Source organism: Aulonocara stuartgranti, assembly GCF_965226115.1.
Source record: "Aulonocara stuartgranti genome assembly, chromosome: 4".
Lineage (NCBI taxonomy): Eukaryota > Metazoa > Chordata > Actinopteri > Cichliformes > Cichlidae > Aulonocara > Aulonocara stuartgranti.
Genome location: NC_138942.1, coordinates 21,272,661 through 21,291,025, shown reverse-complemented (window position 1 = coordinate 21,291,025; position 18,365 = coordinate 21,272,661). Strand labels below are relative to the sequence as shown.

Here is an 18,365-nt window from a genome sequence, read left to right as displayed (position 1 = left end):
ATCACAGTGAAAGTACATAAAGACTTTCCATATGCATGACTATAAGAACAAACTTCAGTTTCCCTTTATCTTTACTGTATTTGCTTAGCAAGACAGTTTGAAATATTGTTCAATTAGCCTGTACGTGCCTAGTTTATTGTTTGTTTGTTTTTATTTTTAAGTCATCATTGCTGACATGTCCCACTTTCTCCCACACAAATGCCACATATGCCCTACATTTAGTTTGTTGGGATCTGCTCACCCTAGGCCTAGGTCATTGATCAACATTTAATGTTACATGTTGCTGTACCACAAAGCAAGGAAACTGCAGGAATTATAACCAAACGTTTCAAAACTAAACTAGAGATCAGTGTAATAGACCGCCTGCCTGTGTGTCATAAAAATACACACACACACACACACACACACACACACACACACAAGAAAGGCAAAGGAGCAGTCAAGAAACCACAACAAATAAAACCCTTCCCTCAGGCTCATATTCCAAGAACTCCTGGAAACTGTCACAGTAGCAGGTTAGCATGTTGTTCTTGCTCTTATTGGTCTGATCTCTACAGAAGCACTATGCTCGTTTTTGAAATTATTTTTAATCCCAGTCCGACAGGCCGGAGATAATAACACACTTTCAGCATTTATGAAACGCTACCAAACAGCAATCAAATCGATAGCCATAAAAGGCCCCGGTAAGATGGAATCTGATTGGTTGACCCACATTCTAACGTCACTCGGAGGCTCTGATTGGTCAGCGGGGATTTGTTTTGCACTACCCAGACTTCCTCCTATGCGTGTTTTCATAAACAAATCGCATTTTCCCTCCCGCCGAGGTCGCTGCTTTCGCTCCTTGTCAGCCTGCCAGCTTTGTCGGCGTCCAGCTCCACTTTTAAAGAAGGTCGTTTCGGAACTTTGAGCGCTGGTTCTGGTTCAAAAAACAAAAGAGAGACGCGGGTAAACGGGCTCCGCTTCAACAGCCAGAGCTGTCTGTCCTTTTTTGTGTGTCCGAACCGCCAACGCGTGGTCGATCGTTTCTCACCAAACTGACCGTTTTTCTGCCTTTTACCTGAAGTTTTTCAGCTGCCGGCCACACCAGTCCGCTGTCTAGACTGTGGGGAGCTTCGGTGTTTTTAGGTGAGTGGACGGACACCGAGAAATGTCCTGCAATGCGCATCTGCGCTGCTGCCGCTGCTGTTGTGTGTTGACAGTGCGGAGCTAGCGGGCTAGCTAACACACTAAGCTAGGTCAAAGCAGAGCTAGTGGCCCGATATACTCCTGCAGCTGGCAGATGCACCATCAGTCCGTTTACGTTGACTGGTAGACTGACAGTGCCTGTACAGTCCTTGAATTTGGGTTAACTGCTGCATTTATCTAAGCAAGGGTTATTTGTGCCAACTATTAGAAACCAGGAAGCAAGCTGCCTGGTTAACTAACCTGTTATTTTTGACTAGTCTCAGCTAACAATGCATCCATACCTTGTAAAGTCACCCTCTGCCATCATACATTTAATCATTGAAAAGAAGATGCATGATTGAAGCTGACAAAGAGTCCAACCCAGATAGCTTTCATTCATTAAGGATGAATGACCTTAAAACCTTGATGTTAGATAGCTCAAACTGTTAGTTACAAACTCCAAATTGTTAAATACTAATGCAAAGGCTTGAGGGAGTAAGTCACACCTTTATAGTGCTGACTTTCAATTTTCACTTGGTGTATAATAGTAGGACTTTGGTCATAGATTTTTCTGGACCACATCTGATCAGGTGATTAACAGATTTTCTCTGGGTCCAGCCTCATTGCAGTTTGACAGTGCTCAATTTTAGTTTAGTTTTCTTTGTAGTTATTATAATACTGGGGCTACTTATCAGGGGCCTGGTTGAAGAGATTACAGTAGTAGCACTTTGTGAAGGCAGTTGAAAGTCATGTAGGCATCCTAAGTCTTAATACAAAACACCTCATCAGGCTGGTTGTGTTGACAATGGGCTTTTTATAAGATAGACTTTTACCCCCAACTGAAAAATTCACGTTATTACATTATTATAGCAGCAAAATGAATAGAACAGGAACAAAATAAGTAGATTCAGCATTATAACATAACCTTTATTAATAATACTCTACAACAATAGAGAAAAATGTGCACTGTGCATATAGAAATATATATGGCATGAGACATTGCATAGTGCAATGGTTAACAGCAAGATGGAATATAGACTATTGCACACAGTCTGACAGAAGATGGAAGGAACGTCCTGCTTTTGGTTTTTAGTTTGGCTTAACTTTAATAACCTTTGTGTCACATTGCGTTAGGGTGAAGCTTTATAGTCTTGTGATGGGGCTAAGGTTAATTCAAATGAGAAAGAAATCATCCTGTTTATGGTTAGTCAGATGGAAGAACTGTGTGCCAAGATCGCTAACCCATCATACAAACAATAATAAAAAAACCTCGTCTCTCTCTGTTTTTGGTCCTGCTCAGACATGGTGAAGCTGACAAAAGCCAAGACGTTCCAGGCGTATCTGGACTCCTGCCACCGCCGTTACAGCTGTGTGCACTGTCGCGCCCATCTGGCCAATCATGACGATCTTATCTCCAAGGTCTGTATGCCGCTTGTCTTTTTTGTTGATAATCATGTCAGATGCCATGCACATTTGCTTCATGGTTATTTTAGAAAGTTGCATCTGAGACATATCAGGGTTGGGTTTGCAGTCTGTCTCTAATTTATATTTTTCCTCCCTGTCTCCTAGTCTTTCCAAGGCAGCCAGGGCCGAGCCTACCTCTTCAACTCTGTGTAAGTATCAACTATTAAAAAGCAGGTTTTTCCTGTTTTCGGTTTCCAGTCTCACTTCTCCTGTAGACAGAAGAGGGAACTGTTGTTGTTTTTCACATCTCACTTGTATTCACAACAACTTTAAAGCCACTTTGTGCAAAAATGTTATTTTTTCACGCAAATCGTTTTATAAAAAGTCTATTTCTCGGTGAAAACACATTTCTAGTATCGCGCTTGTTTGATCAAACCACACTGAACGGACAACTTGATTTGCTCTAGTTTGGATTTTGAAGGTGTGTGAGCTCACGTTCTTCCGGGGTTAGTGGGTCAGGAGTACACACTGTTTGCGTCTTAAATATTAACCTACTAGCTCCACTCAGTTTAAATCTTAATTTGTTCAGGTGCAGCCCTTTTTGAATAGTAGGGTTTCATTAACATTTTCTCCTAAAGGAGGTTGTAGCTGTGCAGGAGAGGCTGTCCTTGAGTGATTACTGAAGAGAACAGTTTAATCACAGTGTGTCCATGCTTTTGTCTTCAGGGTCAATGTCGGCTGCGGCCCTGCTGAGGAGAGACTGCTGCTCACGGGACTTCATGCTGTGGCCGACATCTACTGCGAAAACTGTCACACCACGTTGGGCTGGAAATATGTACGTATATGTCCTCCAGCAAATACAGTGCAGGATTATTCATCTTTAAATCACTTAAAGGCTTTTTGTTTTTTAATTCACTGAGACGTCCACACACACTTTTCTGGTGCCATGACGAATTTTATACATATCGCACAAATCAATTGGGACATTTTTGTAAGACGCAGAATGTGCACAAAAACAACAAAGAAATGATGTAATCAAGAACATCTGGACTTTCCAGTGATTGTTATGTGAATGTCACTGTCTGCATTAATGCATGAACTGCAAAAATTGTAAAGAAATACATGAGAAAATGACCCGTTTTCTCTCTTGATTTATTACTTCTGTAAACTTTTCCCTGATGACTTTATGGTCTCTGTCGCTGTTTTAAAGCCTTCATTAAGACAACATGCTGTTCATTTAGTGAATTATTATCTCCATTAGGAGTAAACGGCAAAGTGGGGTATGTTTCGGGGTGTGGCTTCACTCTGATTGACAAACTCTTACTGTTTGTTTGTGCAGTGTTTTCACTTGGGGTTGGGCTTTGCTAAAAGTCACTCTAAGAAGTAGCAAGATGTCAGATTAGTTGTCCACTAATCAGACATCATGTCAGCTACAGCTTTCTTTCATCTGTCATCTAACTTTTTCTCTCTTTCTAACAACTCCTTTCACCTTCCTCCTGCAGGAACAGGCCTTTGAACTGAGTCAGAAGTACAAGGAGGGGAAGTACATCATCGAGCTGTCCCACATGATAAAGGACAACGGTTGGGACTGAGAGGGAAATCTTCGTCTTTCGTCATGACTTTTTCACAAGTTGCGAAAACGGTTCCAGTGTAGCTTCTTCATCCCACGTTCGAGCCATCGCTGTGCCACACTTTCACTTCATACAGCTTTGCCAAGAATAGCATGTGATGCCTTATCTTTATCTGTTCTTCGTGTTTTGTTTCCTTTTTTTTCCAGCAAGCACGACAACACATTTGCTGATAATGCTGTCCTAAGTGCTAGTTGTGCAGGAGGACATGGATTGAATGAGTGCGGGGTTTGCGCGTGAGAACTTGGAGATGTAGTCACACGGGGCACCAGTTGGTGTTACATTTTGAGCACGCCTATTAGCGATTAAACCACTGAAACGGCCTCGCCCCGTGGTGGGCAGGCCGGTGCAAGTCAAATTATCTGATCTTAAACACTGGATGCAGGTATTTGGGTTTTCCTTTTGACTTTAAGGTGCATATTTAGATGTAAATGACCCAAACTGAGTGAATTATTTAGGCTTGTTTAATCCAGAGATCCCTTCTTTTTTGATGTGAGGGTATGGGAACGCTTAGAGAAGCGGGATGGGCTTTTTTTTTTATGAGTTAATGTTTTTAAGATTAGTAAAACTTGTTCATATTTTGCCTAAAAAGCCCACAAACATCTTGTAATTCATAATCTGGGGTAAGTCTTCCGCTTGAAGGTCTACCTTTTAGTGTGCGTTTGGGTGGGAATGTGTATGAGTGCAGTGTTTGCTCATAAGTCTTAAGCTGGATAGTGTTGAGAAGCATTGATCTGGAGTTGATTCACATTTAGATTTTCCACTGCACATTCGGGATATCTTCACTCTTAATGCGGATCCTTCATATGTTTGTGACCTAACACTAAAGCAGCCCTTAGATTTCCTAGATTGTGCTAGAGCAGAGTGTGATTTGGGTAATGTAGCATATTTATGGTGATTTTTTTTTTTTTTTTTTTTTTTAATGTCTGCTTCTTTCATTAAAGTGTTTTTTATTTTAACCTGATATTTCATTAAAATACAGTATGCCAGTAAGACTTTTGTTTGTGCTGTGGTGTTTCATCTTATCTCGCTTCTGATTTTCTCATCAAGCTTATTTCTTCTTTGTGGTCAAATCCAGACAAAACACAGCCTGAGAAAGTTTCTGTTCAAAGTGCTGAGACAACACAAAAGTGTGAGGGCCAAATTCATAAAACAGCCAAAGGTAAAAGTAGCTTTTGATTGTCTGTTTTGGTGGGAAACTAATAAAAAGGAAGAATTAAAGTACTCACTTAGGCATATTCTGTAGGTCACACATCTTGTATCGGTGTCATTTTATATTATTGATGGTAGCGAGAGACAGATCAGTCCTTTTTTTAATCACCAGGGATTAGTTTACACTGAGTAGCTCGTGACTCTTTGATCCATCTCTAGTGCCTCCCTGTGGCTTTAAGAACAAACCTGATTTATTTATCATCTCCATAAGTGGTTCTTTACAAACTTTGGCATAAAAAGTAAGTAAATTTGTGTTTGCTCCATTATTTCTTTGTAACAATGCTCTGCAATAAATCTTATATTGTTTGCAAGCCTGTTTATTGCCCCTTAAATGGTGCCACATTTGTGAGTTGTTCCCATTATAAAATAGTCAAATCTTCTCGTCAAAGCCAAACAGCTTTTTCTGCTATTGAGCTTCTGGTACTGCAGGTGGCTCATTGCTGTTTGATTAGGAGCAACTGTGAGCGGGGACCCTGCTACAGCAGTCAGTTGGTGTCTGCTCCAACCATGGCATGTTTGACTGATCTGGATAGAGCTATGCTATAGGACAACTTCAAGCAGGTGTCCAGTCAAGGTTTGCAAAATGATCTGGCCGATGGCTGTTTACCCAGACAACCTGGAACAGACTGCACACAGCCAATCTAAGGTCTGGTCTGGCACAACCACACTGGCTGACTTCTGACGAATGCTGCTTGAAGAATGGGATGCCATCCCACAGCAGTTTGTGACCAGCATGGGGAGGAGGTGCCAGACTCTTTTGCCAGTTAATACTTCTTCCCCCGCTTGTTAAATTAATAAATTGCTAACATGTTTTGTTCCTTCAGACTTCAATCATCCAATCCAATAAATAACACCAAACCAGAGTCAGTAGCAGAATGAGCTGTTTGGCATTGGCAGAGAAGATTTAGCAGGCTTTTTATTGGTCCAGCTCACATACTCATCTCTGCTGCTTAACCCACAAACAAATGTTGCACCATTTATGGACAGGAGAATAGGTTTTCCAGCAGGCTTATTATCAAAGCAGATCACTTTAAATCTGATTTATTTGCATAAAAACAGGTAGGACTCAGATTGGCCTGCATAGCTTTAAAACTACATTTTTGTAAATAATAAGTCAACAGTTTTCATTACTTTAATTTCATAAATAGTGATATTAAAATGAAAATGCAAATTTAAAAGACTTTAAATAGTTGCACCTACACTGAAAAAAATATGTTGTTGGATTTACTTAATTCAATGGTGGACATTTGTTGCACACAGATGTTTTGCTTTGGCAGCAACTTAAACCATTGAGTTAAATTAACACAATTTATTCATGTTCAATAAACCTGTGCAATTTGTGTTGATAAAATGTGACTTAAACATGTTTTGATGAAGTAATTTGAGCTCTTGGAATATTTTAATCCTTCACAATTTTCTCACGTTATCCCAACACGATTCAATAACTTTTACCCAATACTACTTGGTCACTTAAATACTACATGTTATCTTCAAATTACATTTTGCTATTATATTCTAGTATCAAATACACAATTTTCAAATGGAGGCCTTATAACAGATTGTATTGTTCTCTTCCAAGATGGTTGCTGGCATCCACCAGTAACCTTTCAAAACAACATGTCTAATTTCACTGCAGTAGGTAAAGAATTAAACTGACATTACTCCTCTACTGAATCTATATAAATCAACAGTTAAATAATGTCAGTTCTTCCGTGTTCTCTGGAATCAATCGCAGCAAAGAAATTAGACTGTTTCTTTTGAAAAATGTTGGGAAAGAACAATACAAAACATTCTATTTAAGGCCTCTGACATCAAGATTCAGTTAAACAACAATTATAACTAAACAATTTGAGGTAATGTTAGTTTCCATTAACATTAAATTAGGTTACTGAATTGGCAAACACCTTCCTATTAACACTACCCATTTTACCCCAATAACTAAAGAAATTAGCACTTGCAGGTCAAAAACTTTATTCAAGAGACGCAAAAATAACATTGATACAGTGACTGTCAAAAATTACAGCACTGATCATACTGTGACATCTTGGTTCAAAACAGCACACTTAGAAATATTCAACGTTCTTTACTTCAACTGAATGAAACTGAAAATACCATTTCACACGACCCATATGGGATATTTAGACTGTATAACTGTTCACGCTACATCTCTTCACTAGTAAAAGAAAGAAAAAATACAAAGAGAAATTTAAAAATGCTGCCAAACAGACAGAGAACTTGTACAGAGCAAAAGGAAAAACAAACAACAACAAAAAACGGCTCGTCCTCATGGCAGTTGCAGAGTATATAAAAATGAACCCTGCGATCCGTTCCTGGAATTGAGCTTCAAAAATGCAGCAGAACAAGTGTGAGATTTAAATGTCCTCTCACCTAGAGCTGGTCACCTCACATGCATAACAGTGAGCTTCGTTGCAGGAGCAGTTTTGTCTTAGTTGTGAGCTTTTCTTGAGAGCTGAGTTGCATCCAACTCCATTACCACCCATTGAATCACCTCAAAAGTGTAGCAGAGTTGTGATGGGTAACTCATGTTGAAGGAATAAAAAAGGTCCAAACAGCATGGCTACTGCAAAGGTCACGTTATCCAGATCTTGAAGAACAACATCAGAAAAGTCATTGCCTGGCGCATCTCTGGAGACAGATGTTCATTGTGGTTTTCTCAATCTGTGCAGTGGCCTCAGGCAAGTCCTGGTTAAACACAAAACATTTCTTTAAGATTCCTTTTTAAACTCATCTCTTTTGAATCTACCAGTTCTAATGTTAGAGTAATTTAAACCAATGCAAGCAACATAGTAAATAGCTATAGCCAAAGAGTGGCCTGCCATGCTGCCATTCATGGTCTAACAGAGTTTCTAAGAGAGGGTGAAAAACATAATAATTTCAAATGCTTTACATTAGTTTTTGTTAGAAAGACACCGGCCCATCAGAAATCCAGGCTATGTCACTCAGAAGATGTTAGAATTTAGACTTTCAGCCCCACAATTTGGTTAGCTGTTGGTCAGTTGGTCTTTTTTTTTTTTTTTTCAAACAAAAGCTAATGTAAATACTGGTGGGATTTTCCTTTGTTCATTAGAATGACAAATTTAAAGTTTTTTCACACTGATGTGACCCCTAATACAGGGGTGGGGGTGGGGCCTCAAGGGCCGGCGGCCGAGTTCACTACCAGGCCTCATGTGAACTTCAAATTATTAAAGAGGACTACTGGTCCTAACCAGTCCAATGAGGATCAAGTGGATAACTAAATGCATTTTTAAAGGTTGCAAATCCACAATCTACTCATAAAACACTCACCATGAACTCCTGCACCAAGATGTTGCAATTGTCTTTCACACAGATGCGGAGCACTTTGATGAGGGACTCCGAGCATTAATGTCATCCTTGACTATTATAACAAAGAAAACAGAGATTTGTGAACTTTTCAGTAGCACAGAAGAAAATGATCCCAGACAAAAACTCTTGACTTTTTAAACCAGTCAACATGCAACACCAGCATCTACAAAGCAATATCAAAAGTTCCTGTTTGACATCAACTTTATGGATATATAGTTTCCAGAACATTTATTTTTAAAAAAAGATAAATTTTTCTCAGTGGGCCAGTAAATGCATGACGAAAATTATGGCATCCTTTTAGTGGAATCATTACTCACAGGTAATAGTTGACTGTTTCAATGGATGTAGCATAAAAATTTTACTGACCTAATGCAATACATATACACTTTGTAGTTAAAGAATTTTAAAGTTCTTACTGTCATAATGGCAGCTACATCCTTTAGCTTTGTGCCCTGTTCCCCCGATCACTTTGCAAACACTTTCAGCAGACTGTCAGAGAGAAACTCAGCTCCGTCAGAAACCTTGACTGTAAAGGCATGGTTGGGATGCACTGGAATGCTGCATTTTATCTGAAATGACATAAAATTATTTTGAAATAACAGCAGGCACTGTGCTTGGTTAATCAGTAATGTTTTGTTGAATAAAAACTGTGTTTCCAGATCTTATGGGATTAAAAAAAATCCAAAGATGTTTGTTTCTGATTTGCAACCCAAGAACCCACAAGTTACAACCTCATTTCAGTTCAAGTGTGCATTAATGCGAGTCCAGTAATCACCTTTCTGGCAATACATACAGGTATAAGTTAAACCTATGGCAGATTTTGGATTTCTCAGTTGTATTAATAGGGTGAGTATGCATGCACCTAATAATTATAAAAAACCTATTATAATTAAGTTACAGAAACGAAAATAGAATATACTTTCTTACCATAACACCTTGAACCCACAATCCATCAGCTGACTCCTGGTGAAATGCAGAATAGAGGTCGTCTCTCAATGTGCAGCAAAAAAAAAACAAAAACAAAAGGACAGCAGGTGAGGGCAGGAGGGGTAGGGATGTAAGCTAGCATAATGCCGCTGATGATATTAGCTAAAGCTGTTCAATGTCCAAAATCTCACTAACACCATGGTGCAGTAAATACACAATGTAACTGAAGAGTCAGTTGGCAAATCTATTCACACAGAAAACCAAATTATGTTATGAGTGCCTCGTAATTAGGTTTAATGTGATATTACGGCTCTTGTGCCAAAGACAAATTCAAATGAAAAAGCGCCAATTCTTTGACAACAGATAAAACAGCAAATAAGCTAACGGCTCTTTTTTAGCATGTTACATGGCGACACTCTAGACGTTTAACTACATTTGTCTGAAATATGGTAAATATTAATTCAAAAAATCAAGACATACCAAAAACGTAGAGTTGGCTGCTCGACTTGACTGAGATGGATGCCTTTTTTAAACCACGATCCAAAGCCCGCGAGATGAAATCACGCGTGGTTTCACGAGATTTAACGTTGCTATCTTATTGACTTACTTCACCTGAACATGATATGAACAATTTAATACACCCTTTCTGCATATCATGTAGTTTTTACACTATATAGTTACATTTAACTTTAAAACATGAGGCAATTGTGTTAAATACATGCAAGATGCTTACATAAATCCAAGAGATGGCCAGTCCCTTTTTTTCAGTGTATTAGTGATGCTGATAATAGTTGTGTTGCCTTTATTTACGGCTCAAATTCCTTTGTGTTCAGAAAACGTTCAGATGTGGCTGCATTTTTATGACATAACAGCAGCTTTTTAAGAAAATGTCTTTTTACGCATGTCAGCGGAGCTCTCGCCGTCTGTGTAACAAATCCGACTCTGTGCCAACAGATGGTGCTGGAAGTCAGCCAGCAGGTGGTGCTGTAGTGTAGTTATGTTTAGACACCAGTGCTGTGCAGAGATTTTATCACCTTTAATTCTTACCGCTCTCATTTCAGTGCCATCCGATCAGACCCAGATTTATTTTACAGCATGACAGCGAGTCCAAAAATACAGCCAGAGGCATAAAGCACTGTGTTCAGCTGTGAGGAGGAACAAGTAGCTTCATCCAGCAACAGATGGCTTGGCCTCCACAGAGCCCTGATCTCTGGGATTACATGAAGACACAGAAGACGCGGATACAGTAAATCCACAGCAGAACTGTGGCGAGCTCACAGAGGTGTTTGGAACAACCTGCGCCTGTCTCAAAAAACCAAAAATATACCTCTATGAGAGCTGGTGACATAAAATATCAGCTGGATTTATTCACTAACCTTTGTGCAAGGGGGATTCATAAAGAAACACAATGATACGAAGTATTTCTAAGAGCATCATCACTGTATTTAAGTGCCTTTAACTTCTAACCTTTAAGGCATGTTATAACTCTGCAATAAATCAATTTGTGGACACAACTGGTTTTGTAGTTTAAAATTTTTAAATTTGAATTGTTTTGCTGCAGAATTCAGACATCTATTCCATAAAGGATGTAGAATACCTAAAAATATTTGTAGACATTTACACATGTCTGTGGGCTAATTAAGTGGAGTAATTGCTGCGGTAACACACTGTTTACCTGCACATCTCAAAACAGAATACAAATGAGCAGATGAACTCAATTTAAGACACAAACTGTGTGATTAATGATTGTGTACAAAAGCCCTGATGGACTACACAAATAAGCATTAAAATGAAATCTACTCTATCAGTGAGCTAGCATTGGACCTGCCAGGGAGATCACATTTCCCTAAAGAGAATAAAAATGTAAAGAGGCGGTGATCATATGTTAAACACACACGTGTCACATGAATGGGCTCCAACAGCTAATCCTTTGCTGGAGAGGCTGCTGACAGTCATGTGTGTGCAGTACAATTTCAGCTGCTATGTGTTCACCTTTTCATGCCTGTGAGTGTTTTGTAATTTGATTCATGTGAGAAAAGTGAACAAATTCACGGATCTCCTGAATTTTCAGTTATACTGCATCATACAAGTTTCCATAAAGAAAAGCTGTGCAGTGGGAGGTAAGCCCACATATGAATCCACTCGCCTATCTGGAAATAATACAGGAAATAAAATACATCCTTTGGGAGACTAAATACGTTAAATCTACCTAGCAAAGTCGGGGTGGAGCTGGAAGGTGCTGGATTGACAGCTTTACAAGATGTGCACTACTCCTTTTTTTTTTTTTTCTATTTATTTGTTTGTTTTAGCAAATTAACTTACAAACGGTATCTAAAAGGAATTTTAGCTGGTGCTGAATGCTGCTTGAGTCATACATCTCTTTTAGATGAGAAGGAAATCAAAATGTAACACCATGAGTTAAAAATGTTCCACCATTTAAACCGATGAATGTGTTTTTATAAAAAGGTTGAACCAAAAGTGTCAGAAGAGAATTTTAATGCCTTGCTTTTAGAACACTTATGGCTTTCAAGAGAATGAAATTCATGAGGATTTAAACTCAGCTTCAAATATGTGAACATTTACTAGTGATCGACACAGATTCATCTCTGACCCTTCAGTGGAATACAGCAGTAAAATCAGTAAAACAAGCTACTGTGATTAAGCTGATTTGATTTGGCTCAAACTTTATTATTCATCATGGCAAAGTAACAAAATATTTTGCAGAACAATCTCTCTTTAATCACAGCAAACATACATTTAATCAGGATCTGATCAAATTTAAAGATGACTAAAATCAAAGTTTGAGTAAGTCTATATTTTGGGGTGGAAGACCCCTTTAGCTGATATAAGAAACACCCATTTTCATGTTGGTGTCACCTTGAAATGACGACTCCGGGGTGCATCTTTAAGCTTTGCTTAGTTTCTTGAGTAGTTATTTGATATTTGGTCTTCCAAAGAGTTTCTGCTCTTATTTTAAATCCAAATGTCCCTGAAAGGTATTGCCCTGCAGAAAACAGCACACCACAGACATGCCCTGTAGGCTCCTGTGCTGGAGGATGGATGGATGGCGTTAATGGTTAATATGGACTCAGGGTTACTGTGTTTTCTCGCTGTGTCCACATTAAGCTGTTTATTTGTTGTTGTATTTTTAAATTATAGGGTGCAGACGCCGCTTTTGGTGGAGTCTGCTGTTTATTTTAAACCTAATAGTTAATACGCCAGCTTGCAGTGACGACTAGCGTTTCAACCGCAGTCAGTGCAGCTTGCAGCAGCAGCAGCAGCAGAGCGTACCATATTTCATGGACGGGGCAAAAAAACTCATATAGCATGTTGTAGTAATAAATGCATTATGTGACATACAATCAATTTGAAATTCACTTTCAATTGCCTTGAATTTACAAACGATATTTTATTATGTAATATGTTTCAATGTGTATGTATTAATCAGCAGTTGTATTATTGGTTATATTATATTAGTGTCTGTTTGTGTCGAGCACCCCACTCCCTTACCCCCCGGGAAAATCTCTAAATGGAACCTTCCTGGGTGGTTGGCCACGTGACTTTTTCCGTTTCGCCATTTTCCCCTCTTCTACACCGGTCCTTTTGCTGTCCGCTACGTTGTCGCCCCCTCCTAGTGTTCTAAGTTGCCCGGAAGCCCAAGGTGGGATAGGGGAAACCCTGACGAGAAGTCCGTCTGCTCCGTAGCCGTATCGCCCTGAGGAAAAAGTGCGAGAATGTCTTCTGAGGAGAGCCCCGAGTACTCGCCTTTCTTCGCCGTGATGGGTGCCTCTGCGGCCATGGTCTTCAGCGGTAACTACACCAGCTTCTTCATCTTGGCATCCTCGTTTTCGCTGTCATAACGCTAACGGCTGGTTAGCTCGGCCAGGTGTTGAGTTCGTGGGTGATGTTAGAGATCAACCAGCGGCAGGGTTTGAGCGTAGAGAATCCCCGGCGCTTTCTCGACTCGCACACCTGCCAGGGGATGCGTTGCGAAGGAGAGGCAAGGGGGAGGGATTCCATCGACATCAAGCCGCTGTCCTCACCTTGCTCTTGCAGGCTGCCTCCCTCTGCGTGAGCCAGGCTGTAACTATGTGTCCCGGTTGCTGCTGGTTGGTGACGCACACCCATCAACGGAGGTGGCAGCTGACCTGGTCAGGCCATCTGTAATCTGCCATAATGGGGTTATTTCACGGAAACGGGAAGGCCAGAGATCTTGATGGAGGAAACATGGCATCCTCGCTAAAGGTTGCCGAGGTTTTATTGGTTTAAATGAGCTCCTGTGTTACAGGAGGGGAGGCAGCATCGGAGGCCTAAAGATCAACTGGAGAAATTAAGAGGGGGAAACCCACCCATTCATTTGCACCGCCTGTCGTGCAGTGTGGAGCACACCCACCGAAAGGTTCACAGTGTGCTCTTGGTGGGAGACATTTTTTTGGCCAAGTTAAGCCAATCAAGTGATGGTAATTCTTGCTGATGCAAGCGACTGTGTTCGTGACAGACTGGTTTTTGCACTGATGAAACAGCAACATATATTTAACATTAGCCCAGAAATGGCTGTAGCATTCAAACTGTGTTGTTTGGCCCTGGATGTGTGGACGTATTTAAAGAAAAAAAAAAAAAAAATCTCACCCACCAAATAGGGTTTTCGGGACTCTGATTTTTAAATTGGGGGGGGGGGGGGTTGTTATATCCAAAAATAGCAGGAGAAAGGATACACCCCTGTTATGTATAGTAACACTCTCTTTACCTTAACTGTATGCAAACAAATCCTGCTTATGTTCATAATCACCCCACCAAAAGGATCATTTTAAGCATGATCAGCCTGTTTTAATTCCTGATGTAAGCATTGAATTTTACATTGACATTCAGAAGGCAACAACATGAATGTGGACTGGTGAAGTCGTGGCCAACACCTAATCTAAATTAGTTTACAGACTTCCTCACACATTGAGGTGTGCCTGCTGCTTAAGTTGTGCATACCTGTGTGACCTTTGCTCTCTTTTAGGCTTTCACGTTTTCTGCAGGCTGCGTAAAGACAACTTGGAGCAGTATGGGGAAAATTATTAATTAAATAATATTTCTTATAAATATTAGCTCTTCAACCTTTGATGCTTTTTGGCCTGCTTTTAATCACAACTCGGTTTAATGAGCCTGACATCAAGTTTAATATTAGCTCTTTCTCAGTGACCCTTAAAATATTTAAGTGTTTTGGGAGGAAAAAATAACCTTGGGTGTCCTCTAACTTCAGCACAAACTGTGCATTGGTTGCACTTCAGTAACCCATCATTTTACACACCACAGGCATTTAGGAGCCCCTTCATACAGCTTCATTATTTGAGTTTGATTACTGTCACACTCAGTAAAATGCCAACTTGAGATGTATGATTGTTCTTTGTTTATCCAGTCCACGATTTATAGACACGAAGCCCCGGTGTTACTTTTAAGAAAATGGTTCACCTGTGTAGCTGAACACCCTCGTCATATCCAACACATCTCACTGCAAAAGGCGTGTGGATATTACAGAGAGGTCCATTGCCTGTAAATGTGACTGCACAGCCAAGCAAGTGGGAAGTGAGGAAAGCTGTGTGCTATTGTACCATTATTATTTATTCATCCACCCCACTGAGCGAGTCGTCTTTGCAGACATGCTGTGAACACGGCAGCCAGCAAAGTCACATGTAATGATGAGGAATTGCCCAGCACCGATCTGCGCACTCCAGGTGTTGAAGAACAGCGCCTGAATGCACTGGATTAAAAACATTTGAAATGTGAACGCCACCGCTCTGTGGCAGAACCTCTGCCGCCTTCTGATCAGAGGGGCTGACCTGCAAGTCACCCACTCTGTATTTAATAATAATGTTCATGCAGCTGTTTAAGTGCATGTGATGGGATTGTAAAAATCATACTGAGCACAGAATAAATATACGCATAAATCCCCTTTAGTTTAAAGATACAACCTATTAAAATACAGAACAGCTCTGTCAATAGTTACAGCCCATTTATCACCTCTCAATCATCACAAGTAAGCATAATTTTTAGATGATGCTGCTCACTTTTCTGGTCTTCATTTGCACTGTGCAAATGAACGTTTACTGTGTTCACAGTAATATTTTGGTGTGTGCAGCATTCATGGCAGTGTGACGAGCCGAGCGGGCATCAGTGAAATGCGAGGTGACAGCAGAGCGGAGGGCAAAATTGCTGGACGAGCGCCCATCGGTGGCATTATTAGTCATGAACAGAGTCATAACGTAGTGAAGTGGGCGGTGTTGTGTTGCGTAGCGAGACTTCACAGTCTAACAACTTATAACATTTTCCATGCAGTTTTTCTGAGATGGTTTGTGAGGAAAGCTAAAAAGTAGGTGAAATGCAAGAGAGAACTGTCAGTCGAATTTCTCATCCTCTCTGCAACGTGCCTCAGAAGATAAAGCTCAGAGCTTTGCTTCATTAACGCAGATTTATCGTCTCTCTTTCTCAGCGTTAGGAGCAGCGTATGGGACGGCAAAGAGCGGCACAGGCATCGCTGCCATGTCTGTGATGCGGCCAGAGCTCATCATGAAGTCTATCATTCCTGTAGTCATGGCAGGTATCATTGCCATCTACGGGCTGGTGGTGGCTGTGCTGATAGCGAACAACATATCTGAGAGAGTCTCTCTTTACAAGTAAGCTAAACTTCTCATACATAAGGATCTTTGTTTGTTTGTCATATAGTGATGCTACAGTAAAATAACAATCTGAATTTCATTGTCTGTGTCTAACGTGTCATTCAAGTCCTTAACATGCCACTTTCTGTGAAGACTTGTTGAGCAATTTGATGTAGTCCAGTTATTAATAATGCATAGAAAGATTGCAGATTTGAAACTGGGCTTGTTCTTTTCAGAATTCAGCGCTTTTATTCAGACCTTTGGTTAGAATTGCTAAAAAGCAGCAAATACAACAACAAAAACATGTAGAGTGAAACTGCTCATCTCTGCACCCTCTTTCATATTTTTTCATGCAAGTTTAAAAGGAGGAACAAGAGAGAGGAGTGAACATAGTTTCAGTGCACAACTTGATGCTACATATAAAACTCACTGAGTATTTCTAACCTATGGACAAAAAAGATGTTTCAGTTCAATTCTATAGCACCAAATCACAAAACAGTCGCCTCAAGGCCCTTTATATTCTAAGGTGAAGACCCTACAATAATACAGAGAAAACCCCAACAATCAAACTGCCACGAGCAAGCACTTGGCAACAGAGGGAAGGGGAAAAACTCCCTTTTAACAGAAGAAACCTGTGGCAGAACCAGGCTGTGAATGCTCCTAACTTCACAAAACAAGTATTTTCTACTGCTTCTCTTCAACAGGAGTTTCCTGCATCTCGGTGCCGGTCTGAGCGTTGGCCTGAGCGGCCTGGCGGCCGGGTTCGCCATCGGCATCGTGGGTGACGCCGGCGTGAGAGGGACCGCTCAGCAGCCTCGGCTGTTCGTGGGCATGATCCTGATCCTGATCTTTGCCGAGGTGCTGGGTCTTTACGGGCTCATTGTGGCCCTCATCCTATCTACAAAATAAGTGTCTCCATCATGCCACCATCTCATTCATTCCACATCAGAGCAGCAAGAACAAATAGGAGATTTTCACCTACTTCCATTACAGCCGGTGGGTCTGACAGGATGGGATGGCGACAGAAACACATTGGCGTTCGACTTTGATAGCTCTGTCCTCAGATAGGTTTCTATCCATATTGTTTAAAGCCATCCAGTTGTGTCAGGTCTTGTGCGTACAGAACGGGCATGAACATGTACTGTGTGTTGTGGGATGATGTGTGGACAGTCTGCCTGATTTATTGTCTGATCTTAAACTGTACAGTGATCCAGAGCCCCCCTGCCCCCCAGTAAATGTAGTAACCAGTCTGTGCTGTGAGTGTGAGTATCAACATTTACCCCCCTCTGCCCATTCCCCTCCTTTGGTTTATTTATGTATTCATTTATTTATTTATTTGTTTCTTTGTTTTTTGTTGTGGTTTATATTGTCAACCTCTGTTTAAGACTGCTGAAGATATCGTGAACACCAGTATTTTATTTTTTCATGTTCTTTTCTGGGACCATTTTTGAAACTTTTTTTTTTCACTATTTATGGACAGTTATGAAGATTTTGAAGCTATCTAAATGGAGTACTGTTTATTGAATACCCTATATACATAAAAAATATATAAATTATCTGTGTATAGTTAGATTAATTGCACTGTGGGTAATTGTTATAAGTGCTTGGAATTCCTCTGGATGTAGTGTGAATATTAATGGAGGATGTCCACATGTTCATATGGAGTTGACAGTGTGTGTGCGTGTGCGTGAATGATCTGAGTACATAATGTATGCAAGTGGATTTATGTTTAATATGACGTCCTCAGACACTTGTATCGTTTACCTGTAGTGCTGCTGTCTTGATTTGTTTTATTTTGTTGAAGGTGAGCGCTCACTGTTCAGCCATGCCTGTCAGATTTCCAAATAAAACTCAACCTCCTCCAGAATCTCACTGTCCAGTATTTATTTTTAAAGTGTATCTGTTAATGAAATGTCCAAACACTGCAAAAGGAAAGCAGACAGCGGATACCTAAACATTTAAATGCAATCTAAAACTGGCCAATATGTTGGGTATTTTTACCCCAAACAGTTTCAGCTACACGTTCTTATATTGATAAAAGTAG

General features: G+C 40.3%; 2 protein-coding genes and 1 long non-coding RNA gene across 6 annotated transcripts; 2 read left to right on the top strand and 1 right to left on the bottom strand.

Moving 5' to 3' along the window:
* The first annotated feature begins 664 nt into the window (after positions 1–664).
* On the top strand, positions 665–5,189 carry ypel3 (yippee-like 3). 2 transcript variants are annotated; one of them, XM_082531063.1, is made up of 6 exons: positions 665–945; positions 1,064–1,125; positions 2,465–2,583; positions 2,734–2,777; positions 3,295–3,403; positions 4,071–5,189. In XM_082531063.1, exons 3-6 carry the CDS (start codon positions 2,467–2,469, stop codon positions 4,158–4,160), a joined length of 360 nt encoding a protein of 119 aa, XP_082387189.1. In that variant the 5' UTR covers positions 665–945; positions 1,064–1,125; positions 2,465–2,466; the 3' UTR covers positions 4,161–5,189. The 2 variants fall into 2 exon arrangements, with proteins under 2 accessions (XP_082387189.1, XP_082387188.1); XM_082531062.1 differs by having other exon boundaries at positions 669–1,125.
* A 2,287-nt stretch (positions 5,190–7,476) lies between these two features.
* On the bottom strand, positions 7,477–10,461 carry LOC309704216. 3 transcript variants are annotated; one of them, XR_014276171.1, is made up of 6 exons: positions 10,414–10,453; positions 10,161–10,292; positions 9,681–9,744; positions 9,170–9,322; positions 8,715–8,805; positions 7,477–8,111 (listed from the first exon to the last, which is right to left on the bottom strand). It is a non-coding gene; the product is annotated as an uncharacterized lncRNA (long non-coding RNA). The 3 variants fall into 3 exon arrangements; XR_014276169.1 differs by having other exon boundaries at positions 10,161–10,461; XR_014276170.1 differs by having other exon boundaries at positions 9,681–9,716; positions 10,161–10,461.
* Positions 10,462–13,233: 2,772 nt separating this feature from the next.
* atp6v0ca (ATPase H+ transporting V0 subunit ca) lies at positions 13,234–18,188 on the top strand. The gene is made up of 3 exons (XM_082530284.1): positions 13,234–13,490; positions 16,156–16,339; positions 17,026–18,188. Exons 1-3 carry the CDS (start codon positions 13,415–13,417, stop codon positions 17,228–17,230), a joined length of 465 nt encoding a protein of 154 aa, XP_082386410.1. The 5' UTR covers positions 13,234–13,414; the 3' UTR covers positions 17,231–18,188.
* Positions 18,189–18,365: the final 177 nt, after the last annotated feature.